Source organism: Anser anser, assembly GCF_964211835.1.
Source record: "Anser anser genome assembly, chromosome: 12".
Lineage (NCBI taxonomy): Eukaryota > Metazoa > Chordata > Aves > Anseriformes > Anatidae > Anser > Anser anser.
In genome coordinates this window covers 5,730,280-5,743,723 of record NC_139733.1, presented here as the reverse complement: position 1 = coordinate 5,743,723, position 13,444 = coordinate 5,730,280, and the positions used below count along the sequence as shown (strand labels likewise).

At 38.4% G+C, this 13,444-nt stretch overlaps 1 protein-coding gene and 1 long non-coding RNA gene across 3 annotated transcripts in view; one reads left to right on the top strand and one right to left on the bottom strand.

Annotated features, from left to right (window-relative positions):
• Positions 1-3,220, bottom strand: part of LOC310880464 — a 29,481-nt gene extending 26,261 nt beyond the window's left edge. Inside the window, exons 1-2 of the long non-coding RNA XR_014571708.1 lie at positions 3,127-3,220; positions 2,611-2,720 (exon numbers count right to left, since the gene is read on the bottom strand). This is a non-coding gene — a long non-coding RNA (uncharacterized lncRNA). The remainder of the gene's footprint in view (positions 1-2,610; positions 2,721-3,126) is intronic.
• PPARG (peroxisome proliferator activated receptor gamma) overlaps positions 3,182-13,444 on the top strand; it is a 60,973-nt gene continuing 50,710 nt past the window's right edge. The window contains exon 1 of one of the 2 annotated variants that reach the window (XM_083796295.1): positions 3,182-3,308. Coding sequence is in view for 1 of the 2 variants with exons in the window: in XM_083796294.1 (XP_083652420.1) it covers positions 3,940-3,952 (13 nt within the window). In the remaining variant the exon portion in view is untranslated. Of the gene's footprint in view, positions 3,309-3,809; positions 3,953-13,444 lie in introns of those variants that run through there. The other variant, XM_083796294.1, reaches the window with a different exon arrangement.

The window sequence follows — 13,444 nt, the reverse complement described above, 5'->3', positions numbered from 1 at the left end:
TTTGTGATTTTAAACTTCTGTAATGCACCTGGAGACCTAAAGCATAGACACAATGGAAACATCAAAATAATTAAGTAAATTTGAAACTAGTATATTTGCAGAGACAGGAAGGCGTATCAATTTTTCACCTCTGTATCCTTAAAAGATTTCTACCTTTTTCAAGACCTGCCTGGCACACCTTAGAATCAGTTGCACAAGAATTCCTTCATTAAGATGGAAAAGAAAAATAAAATCGTTTAAGACAGACTATTTGGGCCATACTAATACCCTCATCCATCCCAAGATTCCAAAAGTACTCTTTCTCATTTCAATGGGACTATTTTTGCCGTATAATTCAAGTCAATCTGCTTCAAATTTTCTTAATAATTAAAATGAATAAATAGTATACACACAGCACAGAAAAGAAATCTTTTTTTCAGACGCATCAGACTTCAAAAGATTTACCATTTCTTCCACGTGAAAAGAACTAATTAATGCTTTAGAACCAGTAAGAAAAACAAAGTAAAATTGATCTTTTCTGAAGACAAGTTATCACCTAACTTTAAAATTAGAACTGATGTTGCGGCCCTTTTCTGCTTGTCTTTGAATTTAGGGAAGAATTGCCCGTGATTCAGGAAGGCCTGAGCCTGACATTTCATTCTTGTTTCATAATGCTTAAAGGTCCCAGCCAAACCTGGGAATTCATTAAGATAGCAGGGCAGACAGTCCCCATAATCAAAAGCCTGCAGTCAAACGATGCAAACAAAAGCCGTATGAGAAATTGATAAAGAAATTTCTTTATTATTACCATTTCGTTATTGAAAAAAGAAAATCTAGAATTAATTTTAGAAAAGATAATGTATTGGTAGCCTGCTTTCACTACCAACACAAAAACAATTGGCTTTCTATCTTCCATGAGTGAAAAAAAAAATGATCTTTGTTGATAAAGAAAGTCAGATTAATTCAAATCATAAGTAAGGTATATTTTTGACTACCAAAGAAAATTTAAGGATTCTTCCCTTGAATCTTCAAAGTAATATTAGCTGTCTTTCTAAAAGATACAGGGCACAAAACACTACATAAAAAGCTGTTAAGCAGGAAATCAGATTAAGTAATTTATTTTTTCTTTCCTGTCTCAATCTGTTAAAATGCATATTTACAAAACCTAAGTAATTTGTACATAATAAGCCAATATTACATTTCTGCTTTATATTCTACAAATTCTTTTCAAAGGATAAACTTGTTAAAACAGCACAATGCTTATAACTTAAAGAAAATTGTATAGTATTTGTAATAATTCACTGAAAGCTCAGTTTAGTTGATTTCTTTGGGCTGAGTTGGGTATGTCTTTATTCCATACATGGAATTTAATTTAAAGTATTATTTATGTGTGCACGCAATTTTATTACAATTAAAAGTAAAATCTAAAGTATGTTTTGTTTTTCCTGCTTTACTTATTAACTTATTAAAAGTCTAGCATCAAAGTCTGACTTTATATTCACAATCAGATGTTTATTAATACCTGCCAATTTCTGGAATGCTCCCAGTTTCATGGAGTTTTTTAAAATGTGCATTTTAAAGTCTTGATTTTTTGAAGAGCTCCTCTATTAATCAGACAAATTAAAGGGGTATATTCTCCAGTAGTTTTCACAGAGAACAGTGTTGTTTCTGTTCTCAGCAGAGCTAAATTTGAACTCTGTGGAGGTGTCCAGCTACGATCCTTCTTTTAATATTCTATTGAAACTTTACATAAGATATTGTTGTAAAGTGGTTAGAAATAGTATTAAAATAGGTATTTAAACCTCTTTTATTGGTATATTATTTTTACCCACATTTGCCTGTTTATTCATCCATGGCATCTTGAGCTAATTCTGAGGTTTTGTTTTACTTGTTTTCAGTCCCTGGCTTCTAATTCTGAGTCAGCGTACTACTGAATAGGTATTACTGCAGTAAGCTTAATTAAAAAAAAGGAAAAAAAAAAAAGATGAAGATTAGCTCTTTTCTAGAGCTAAAAAATTCCAGATGGAAGGAAAATAGAAAAAAAAAATCCTTGATATGTGAAGGCAGAAGTAATGCTTACTTCAAGCCCATACAAATAGATAATTCTCATAAAAATTAACACGAGGCTTCAAGCCTCTACAGAGATTGTTCTCATAAACAAAAAGCTGTAGGCAATGTTAGTATCTATAAGTCAACCAGGTATTTTGACGTATTCAACTCTAATCTATAAATTGCCTTCAGTATACAAATAATAAAACAAACGGAGACTCTCTTTCAAAATGCCTGATGACTAAGAACCATAATGAGGCAAATTTAGGATCCTCTGAATCTTCTAATGATGTCCAAGAGATCAAGGGTTTTTAAAGATAAACTGTTGTATCCTGGGGCATCTTGACTTACAAGATGACTCTCTGAAGAAGGTTGTTGATCTTATGACTTACTTTTAACATTTAACTTCTTTTTAAAAGAATCTAAGGGTGAAATAGAAGGAGGTGACATGCTTGTTTGAACTTGCTCTGTCTTGAGACTTACCGAACACAGCCTATACCGCTTCTCTCTGCATTCCTGAGAGGGAAGGGGAGGGGGGGGTCTGTAGCTAAAAAAAGTGGGGGAAAAAAGAATTTCATTTACCTCTGTTACTGCTAAGAATCTTTTCAGAAAAGCATTTACTCCTGTCACAGTAGGATGCAAACTGACGTGAGGTGACCAAACCAACTACCCGCAGCGCAGAGAGAAGTTAGCTGGAGGAGAATGGGAATGCAAAAGAGAAAGCAGTTAGCAGCCGGAAAAACTAAATTTTCAGTTACAGGAGATTACAGGGAGCAGAGATCAAATTCCAGATCCACTTCAGGGCCCGCGGTCTGCCCTCACGCAAGGTACACGCTTGTGATTTCGCTTAACGGGCACGGACCCGGAGGGAACCGGCTCGGGTGAACGGACGGGGTCTGAAGGGGAAGGGCAGGGGAAGGGGAAGGCGCGCCTCCTCCTCACTGACCCCTTCCCTCTCCGCGTCCACCACCTCCCCCGTCCGTCTGGGTGCTCGGCCGCCCCGGCGGCCGCAGCCGAGCCCCGCACCTCAGCCCCTGCCCCTGCCCCTGCCCCTGCCCCTCCCCGGAGCCCGACAACGGCCGCGGTGCGAGCCCCCACCCGCGCAGCGCCCCGAGCCCCGGCCCGCGGCGTCGGCTCGCCCCTGGGCGACGGCCGGGTGGGCCGGCGGGGGGCGGCGCAGCGGCGGGGGAGGCGGCGCCTGGCCGGTAGGATGGGCCGGGCCGGGGAGTTTATCCCGCTGGAAGGGAAGAGTGTCCCCGGCTGAGACTTGACAGCACCAGGTCAGTGCGGGCTACCGGGGGGGAGGAACCTTCCCCTGATGTGAGGGGGGCGCGGGGAGAGCCGCGGGCTGAGGGGGGATCCGCGGTCTCCTGAGGGGCGCTGCGGCTGGGGGCGAGGAGGGGCTGAGGGGAAGCGCCTGAGGCGGGAGCGGAGCAGCCCCGGCGTGGGGACGGGGCTCGGGCTCGGCCCCGGGGCAGGGGGACCGAGTCGGTGGGGATGCTCGGGGACTGGGCGGGCTTCGAAGGCAAGCGGGCTTCTAGGGGTGTTCCCGGAGCTGAGGGGAGAGAAGCAGGAGTTAGGGAATGCGAGGCATGGGGGGGTGGGGGGCAGGAGGGCTGCTGGGACACGGCTCTGCTGCCGGTGGGGGCTGCCTGAGGGGACGGGAGGGGGCGGGCAGGGGGAGCCCGGCGCCGGGGCTCCAGGTGCGCGTTGCCGCCCGCGGGGAGGGGCCGGAGCCGGGCTTGGGGTCTGGGGGTTGGGGTCTGGGGGCTGCCGCCCTCCGGGGAGCCCAGGGGCCATCCGCTCCCCGCCGGGATGGAGGCACCGCGGGCAGAGCGCAGCCCGGTCCTGCGTGAGGAGAGGGAGAGGCCAGGGAGCTGCTGGTGCTCACCTGGCCAATTCGCGTAATGAATGAAGAGCGTTGGTTGGTGGTTTTGGTTTTTCTTCTTTTTATTATTTATTTCTCAACCGCAGAAAGTCAGGGAGCCTTCCTGAGCCTGCAACAGCCGAGATGCTGTGTTGAAATATATTATGTCTTGATGGCATGCCTCAGGTTCACAGGAGCGTTTTGTAATCTTCCTGGTGTCATTTCTCTCCAGGGTATTCTACAACTGGAGAGTGCAAGTTCCTGTGGTGTTGTAACTTCACGGCACTGTGTACACATGACCATACAATGCTGACTTAACAGTGATGTATTTATTAATAATCAGTGACGTAAGACTGGTATTTACTCTGATGGAAAGCTCAGGAAATTATCAATTTCTCCACATGCTGTGGTCTCTAGTTTCCTTTAAATCAGAAGGATCAATTACAACTGTCCCTGAAATACCTGAGGCTGTGGGCTAGCCTCGTAGTTGTGACCTGCTGCCCCATCTCTGAACAAGCTTTTGCTGTGGAACATGATCGTAGCGTTCCACTTAAAAATGAGTATCCAAAACAAAAATATATAAATATGTACATTTCTGGTAGCAACTATTCCATAATTTAATCAGTAATTTAGCTTTTAAAACGTTACTATAGCTTGTTACTAGTTAACTAAAATTTTCCAGTGTACACCATGTATGACATATGATACTCAGTGCTGTCCATGGGAAAGAACTTTCCTCTGTTGTGCTCCCATTAATATCAAAATTTATTGTGTGAAGTGGTGTTTGACATCATTATTCTTTTGGCTGTCTCAAAAAATAGCTTCAAAAATTGCGTAGAGATTTAATTATAAGATTAAAAGAAATCTGTCTAAGCAGTGTGTTAAGGCATGTGGTGCAATATAAGCATGAACTTGTCAAGGGGAGAGAAAATTGAAAAAGTAATTGGCATGGAGTTTGAATGATAACCAATCATAAATATAATTCAAAGGTTTTTTTACACAGGCAGTGCTTGAATTTAAATGTTCTTAGGCATCAGTTTTGTAAAATATCTCATCAACTAACTAAAGATAGTATGTGTTTCTTAGCAATGCCTCCGTGTCAGGTTCCTGGACATTGCAATTTATTACACGTCAGCACTCGATGAAACTTCCATTACAATATGGTCATTACACAAATAATTCTTTCTCCTCCGAAATGCATTTATATTTCATATAATGAAATATCACCAAAAAATGAAGGTGGCAAGATATTAGAAATTAGCTGATGAACATTGAAGCTATGCCTCTTTTAGCTTTCCTTATGATACTGATTAAAAACATCCAGAATCAACACTGTTTCTAAGTCTGACTCTTTTCTGTGAATTTTTGGAGACATCCATAGGTCCCACTTCAATTACTAGCAGTATAGTTTAGTACTTCTAGCAATGGCTCATACAATGAATTTTGAAGAAAGTTATACTGGAAAAACAGGAAAAAGTTTAAAAGTAGAAAGAAAACTCTGCCTTGTGAAAGGCTGGATTAAATAATGAAACACATCTATCATAGTTTTTTTCCGTCTTGATTTCTAAGGCTTCCTTTTTGTTTTACATGTATGTTCTGTTCAGAATGGCATCAAATATATTTACTAGCCAGTTTTTGTAGCCTAAATGTGAATTGTTAGTTATGCATATTTGATATTTGGAATTTGAGGGTTTTTTTACTATTTTTTTTGTCACAAGGATTATCCTGATACTATCTTCTGGCATATAGTAAAAGAGTTTCTAGTGCAGTTACTCAAGAGAAATTAAAATACAATTATAAGTTCTCCACAGTGGGTACTTTTGAAGTCATGGACACAACACTCTCCATTAGTTGTTGTTACTAGTTTCATTTTTAAATCACTGGTAGACTTATTTAATAACAGACTCTGTCCCAACTTAGCATCATATTAGATGAGTGCTAATTACTATGTACTGTGCTCCCATAATGATCTATATTTTTTGTTAGGGATCTATTTTTCATGTTCATATTTTACAGCAAGTGTTCACTCTGTCAGTTAACTTTTTGTGGCCTGACAAAAGAAAAAGTTAGAAATAATACAAAGCAAGAGAGCATTGTTATACTCAAGTCCTGCATACCCATGCCACAAACAGAAGTTGGGATTTCCCAGTAACAGGTCGGTTCTTAAGGATTTCATTTAACTGCTATGGATCACTTGGAAAAAATCCCCACTGCCACCTCTTTTTTTTGCCTGCAGAGGCTTTCCCAAGAACTGAACAAAAATGAAAGAGCCGTAAGATTTGTCTTCAGATATTCAGATTCCCATGAGCATGAAACATAAATTGAATCCTACATTAAATGATAAACTTTTTACATTTCTCTCACCAGTTCCACACCACCACCCTGGCCCAGTGATGTGGGGTTTTTTACCTCTTTTTTTTTTTTTAAATGAAATACAGTTTGTCTTTTTTAGTTGTTCTTTCTCACTCTTCTCACACGACAAGGCAAATATAAACCTAAATCTTTTGCCTTTTTTTTTTTTTAATTCAAGAGGGGAAAAAAAAAAGGCAAGGCCTAATCTGTAGTCTGCATATCTCAAAGCTTTCACAGAACTTAAGACAACTTGATCATGCTCAAACTTTCCTCCCCCTTTGAGCTCACCTTCCAGCATATTATTTGGCCTGTTTGTCCCCTCCTGAACCACTCAGGAGTTGAGTGCTTGAACTGAATTGAACTAAACAATTGCATCATTCTCCAATTAAAATTTGTGATACATGAACTATACAGATATTTTTAATTACCTGTATTGAAGTAATGCCTAGCAGCCCGGTCAAAGTTTTGATTTGGTACTCAGTCAAACAAAAAAGGTTTTCCCTGTCCTTAATACCATATGATCTATGAAACGAGAATGCAAATAGTTACATATTTGCAATGGAGACACGATGTAGTAGTAAGATTGATGCAAAAATTTTAATTTACACTTTCAGTGTTTAGATTTATGCTCATAACAGTAACAAGTTCTTACAATGGTAACAGATTCTAAACTGTGTGATTACAAATGGAAAAAAACTAAGGTATGTTTGTTACAACAAATGTGGTAACTTTCAGCAAAAGGAGACTTCCAAGCAGCACCTTATTATCTATTGCTGTTTCACTGGCCTTCACTGTAAATAGGCAAAAGAAATCCTACTTAGAAAGGAGGAAGATATGTAACTACCTCAAAAACCAGGTTGTATGTTTCTGGAATCAACTACTAGATGATGCTTTGTGGACTTGCATAAGCCACCCCCTTCCCTCATGACTAAGCAGATCACCTTCATGCCATGCAGTCTGCACATTCAGGACAAAGTCTATGAATTCAAGTCTATGAATCCCAAAGTCTACTCTGCTGGTTGATAATTAGCAATTTAAAAAACACAAAGCTTACGTAGCTTTCTGTATGTATGTTCAGGCACAAGTGTGCTTGATGAACGCCGTGATGAATGTATATGTATTGTTGTGCACATACTTCTAGGGCATATGTGTGCGCAGGTAACGTATTAACCCTATGTTATGGAAAGACTTCCTGCTTATCTCAGTGATGTAGAAAGTCTATATATAACATGAGATAACACAGTGTGATAAATATTGGACAATATCCAAACAGAGAAATACAGAGAACATTCCACTGTATCAAAAAAGGTCACGTCGGTTTATTGGAAGATGCATAGAGCCTAGAAAAGAAGTCCCAGCTTCGTTTAAGTCAGTGGAGGTTCTGATGTTTCAGTAGGGTCAGGTTTGCCATCTACGTGCAGTGTTTGAAACGTCCTGTATGCGGCTTGCTTCCACTACTGAAGTCAGTCGGTGGTTTTAGTATACAGAACATAGAGGGCCCAACTCTAAATTAGTCGCTGTTTTCCCAGTGAGACTAAAAGGCTGAAATGAAATAACCACGAATATATATTACAGCAAAAACCCTAGGTATTTTTTCTTTAAATTGTTTAAGAAATGTAAGTAAAACAGGAATGGTATATTTCTCTTCCTTTTGTTCTAGAATTTTTATCATCAATTTCTTAACGTATTTTAACTGTAAGGAAATAGTGACATTTTGGTACGGACTTTACAGTTGGGATTAGTTTATTCTAGGCCCTCAAATTAGGCATGTGTTCTAGTCTGAGGTCTTGTAACAGCTATTAGGGGAGGAAAACATGAAACTTCACACTGTTTTACGGATTGTTGGTGATGATAATTCCATGAGCTGCATGGGGGAATCATGTCTTTCCTCTTTATCACAAATTTGATTGTGACATATTTCAGACTCCCTTATGCCAGAATCCTATTCCTTTTTTATAGGGAACTTCCAGCTACAATTCAACTGACCTTACCTGCGTGCATTTCTATAGTTCTGAACATGTTATTTTGCATACAGTTTTAGCTGTCATGTAATACTTATATAGAATAAGTGAAAGGGATGGAAATGTTCTTAGTGAGTCTCGTGTTTTTCCACTGAGTTTAAGCACATTACGTTTCAGAGAATTTCATATTTGCACAAAGTAGCCCTGCCCAATTATGATCTGGTCTTAAACTTTTTACACAAGATGTGATTACAGTACATTGCATAAAACAGGATTTTATGTTATAATATTGCATTGTAAGTCCATAGTACTTGTGTGTTTGTTTAGATTTATTGAACAGAGGTGTTGTGTAACTGCTGTAACTATTCACAGTTGTGCAGAAGCTATTTTGAAGTTTGGGAGGCTTTCAGCTTAGGTTGCTATCTATATACAAATAGAGTGAGATACATCCTTCGTATTTATGCTAGGGGAATATTTTGATGTTTCTCAACCATGGTGGTTTGAAACATATGTCAGACTACCAAAAGAGACAATCTGTTACACCAAAAAAAGGAACTATGAAAAGAAAAATGTTAATTACAGGCTTTACCACTCACACCAAGATCTTCTAGTAGGGGTGGTCAGAAAAACAGGTTTTACTACCTAGGCCTGGTGCTTTGTGGTGCTATCTAATGTGGGGGCTTGTGGAAAAATGCAGCCACTTCTATTTACTGCCTTTCATAACGCACATATTTCCTCATGGTAGGTTTAGGTTCTGACTTCTTTATGTCTACAGTAAATAAAACTCAAGAGTTTATCCTTTCATCTTGAATATGTTTTACTTGGAGTTTCTGTTCATTCTTCCCTACAGTGGTATTTCAGCTACAAAATTTTATGCAAAATCTCAGTTTTTAAGCTTAGTAGAAGCTTGTTAGAGTGTGATATCTTGCTAAATTGCTTTCTAATCCTACCTAAGAATTTGAAAAATATAAAGCCAAATTTTATTTCTAGTTACACCCAGAGATACCTGTAGATAAGTAAGTACAGCAGTGCGTGAGGGCAAAAGGGTGCTTTGTTTGCACAGAATTTTATCTGTTTTCTCTAACCTTATTCAGGACCATATTTGATTGAATCATGAGAAAATTTGAAGAGGCTGAGTTGCTTGTTCCCTCCAGAACAATGAAAACGTCTGTTATTTGCTTTCTGGCTTGTAGGATATGTGACCTGCTTTCACTGACCTAGCAATGTAGCTGTTCCTCTGTATCTGCTGAAGTTAACTACTGATAGTGGATGGAATTACTTCTTGGAGAACTAAGTTTTGTCAGATTGCTACTGTGTTTCTTCTTTATCATCTCCTGGATGCCATCATTTGCATTTAAACTATGCGTATCTAACATGCCTGATTTGTGCATTAAGATATGTTAGCATGTATGATTTCTAAATGATTAGAAATATTATGAATAGCAGTCTAATATTTTATTTATTTTAAATATCCCATAGTAACAGTCAGCATAAAGTAGTTTGGCAAATGACTAACATATTGTAAAACTCTCATATGAAAGTGTAGATTTTTGATGTTTTTGCCCAGAACATGATTAAAGAGGATGGAAACAAAAGTTCTGCAAATATGCTTTCACTTTCAGAATTTCCAGCTGTTGCTGAAGATGTTTGAGATAATAAACAAGATGAAACTAAGCTATATTTAGAGCAAAAGGATTTAGCATTAAATCAGTTCTCTGAATGAAATAAGCACTATTTAAAAGTGGGGGTCATTTCTTTTCTGGATTTTTTTTATTTTTTCTATTTTTACATTCATTCTAGAGTTAGTGCCAGAATTGCTAAATTAGCCTGGAGTAGGTTATTTAGTAAAGATCTCAGCTAAGTATGAATTGTTATGATTAACTGTAGAGTAAGTTTCAAAATCAGTATTACAAAAGGTTACTATCACAGGAACTGAATTTAAAATAGGGAATAAAAAAAGTGACATTGAAAATTTACTTTGAAAGTTCCAGATTTTTGACAGTGGTTTTAAAGCATTTCTCATGATTAAGACAATGCAAAATAACTTCCCCAAAAAACTATGGAAGCTTAGTTTTTGTTCCTAGATCACTTTTTTGTTATTGTGATGTTTGCACTTAAAAAATGTAAGCAAATTCTCCCCTTGCTTCCCATGTTTATCATTCCAGTTGATCTTGGTCCTAGTTTTCAAGCTTCTTGGAGTATTAGTTATGATAGGAGTTTGCCTCTTGTCTTGAACTAGTTAATTGTTTTTGTGATGCAGAGAAGAACATTATGGCATGATGAATAAGAGACCCCAGAGGGTTCCTTGCAGTTTCCTTTGGGTACTGCCCAAAGACTTGTTCTCTGGGTCTGCCTCATGTGATCAGGCTGGCTAACTTTACCCAGTTAAATTGGGTGCGGCGGATATTAATTATATTCACAATATCTCATTTAGTGTTTTGTTTTTTTACAGTAGTCCAGCACCTTCTATAGAATACACATTTGAAATCATTACATGGGTTCAGGTTATTACTCAGGCTAGATAGGATGAAACATCAAGTTATGGAAGTTACTTTCTGACAGATAATTAGATTCAAGGAAGGAATTTTCTTAGATCAGGATTACTGATTTCATAAGGAATAGTGATTATAGCACAATTGATGTAGGCAGGAATTCTTGACAATTCTTGAAGTAGTAGAAAACCCTTCTGTATCAAGATCATGTTTTTCCCCTGGTAAAGATATTTTCTTGTAGACACATCTTGAAAATTTTGGGAATGAAAGTCTTAATCCAAAAACATACTTTTCCCACAAACACACCTTCGTGTTTTAATTTATATATATATAAAAAACAATTAAGCATGCTAATGTCATAGTGCATAGTAAGTGCCTCATTATGAAATGAGCCTGTGCCTATCAGTCTACCATATTTGCCATTGTTCTCTGCGTTGGAATACAGAATCTGACACATTTTTAAGGAGTCACAGGTCTGTTAAAGACATTTTTTATGCAAGTCCTCTGCATCGTACACAATATGCTGTTTCATCTTTTTGTGACGTAATACCGAGGATGTGGAAGTCATGTGCACTTCTTTGCATTCTTTTTTGGGTCATCAGGGTGCCACTATTAAGTAGGTGGGAGATCAAATGAAAACCCAGAAAAACACTCTGTACACTATGTATCTTTTTCTCTTTTTTTTTTTAATAACAAACAATATTATCAACAAAGTGTTCTGCTTTGCAAACAAAACTATCCACAGCAACATTTATGCAGTGACATGTGAGATTAAGGCACTGACTCTCTGGTACAGTGGAGTAGTTAGAAGGTCTGTAATAGAGGCTACTGCTGGGCAGTATGTTTTAGTATCAGTGCAGTGGGGGACTAAGACAGGGATGTAAGGCCAATGTGGGCCCAGCAGAGAAAAAAGTTGGGGAAAAGTGAAAAAGCTGTCCATAATGAATGTTAGAAAAGGAAATTAATTAATTAAATAAATGAATTATTTAAAGGAAGGCAGTGGGAAGATTGGCTAAGGCTTTGTCCTTTTCCTTGATTGGTTTAGCTCTTTTAATGTTTGCGAAATAAGATATTAAAAAGCAGGGAAATTCTTTAACAATACAGATGTTTGAATTTCTTTCTCAAAGTTTAAAATTTGTTGTTGGAACCTTCTTGATCTTGAATTCTTCTCTCTGGTCTCTTACGAGATTTTCAGCTTTTCTTGGTTTGAGATATGCTGACAATGCCATAAAGTGGTCTTTCACTGTATTTTGGCATCCTACTCATTGTTCTTTCTCTGCCCAAGTTCTGTTTTTTAAATCTAGGCTTATTTATTACTCCTTTGAGAACAGGAACTGTCTGATATGCTAACAACAAGTGACAGCTTTCCTGTCACTAAGGACAGGAGAACAGGCAGTGAATATTGCTGAAGTCTGAGGTAAGTTTAGAATAACAATAACTTGTACATACGCTAAATTTGATATACTGTAGTGTGACTACATTCTCTGACGCAGGCTATGCAACGGATTCCTGTCTCCACCCCTATCCACTAACAGGAAGGCATAGCGTAATGTTATAGAGCATGTGGCAATACTACATTTCTTCTGAAGCTTGACCCTTAGACAGGAGGGTATCTTTTCTGTTGTCACTGATGAAACAACTATACTGTGAATCTCCTTATAATGCCAGAATGAATGGATATAAACAAAAAATTAAATATAATTTAAAAAAAAAAGACATGAAAACAGTGAGAGATAATAGGGGCATCTCTCCATTTCCTCCCCAAATCTGCATTTTGAAGAGAAGAATAAAGGGAGGAAAAGGTTTGAGGTCAATAACATGAGACCCAGTGTAAGAGGGAGAGACAAAGTATAGAAAAACATTCATTGTCCTTGAAGGAAAGCAGAAAAAAAACAAGGAGGAAGAAGAAATTCATGCAAATATGGTTGCCACTTCCCTGACAATTAGTCCAGGAAGGGCTAATGAATGTAGTGATTATACCTGGCATTTACTCTATAGGAGAAAGGAATTCTTTGGCGTTTGAAATTGCAAGATTTATAGAGCACTCATTTAACAACTAATATGGAAATTAAATTAAGACAATGTAGGCAAAATACTGAGCAAAACTGTCTTCTGATTCCAGTATGTCATATAAACTGTTGTATAACTCAAAGAAAGCATCTTCTGGATGAGACTTTCTGAAATTGAATTGGGGGGGAAAGGAGAAAAAATAAAAAAGGAAAATCTCTGGCAAAGATGAGTTTTATATTATGAAGAGATACTGGCAGGCTCCCCAGGATGTTTCTGCCTTCATCTACTACAAGACGTTTATTCATTAACAGGTTCCTGTATGCCCTTTGAGGATGTACAGTCCATTTGAAGAATAGTCAGTTTTCTTCTACAACTACAGGGGCTTTTAGTTCTACAACTATAGGATTGTTTTAGCTCATAGTAACTAGGGGTGATTTCAGGGGGGCTATTGTATCCAGTATGTGTTGTTACCTCTTCTCAGAGCAGGAGAATCTGGTGAGGTAAATAATAAGCAGTTTCCAGTTGGCCGTAATATTGCCAATTCTATATTGTGGATTTTTGAAGCAGCAAAATATTTCTTATGCTTTCATATGACATTAAGATAGATAGGTAAATGCTTCTGTTAGGTGGTAATTACAGGAAATTTATAATTTTACTCATTTTGTCTGTGTGAGGATCAAGAAAGTAGCTTGTATTTTAGAGCTTTCCCTCTCTGCCATTTCCTTCTGGCACAG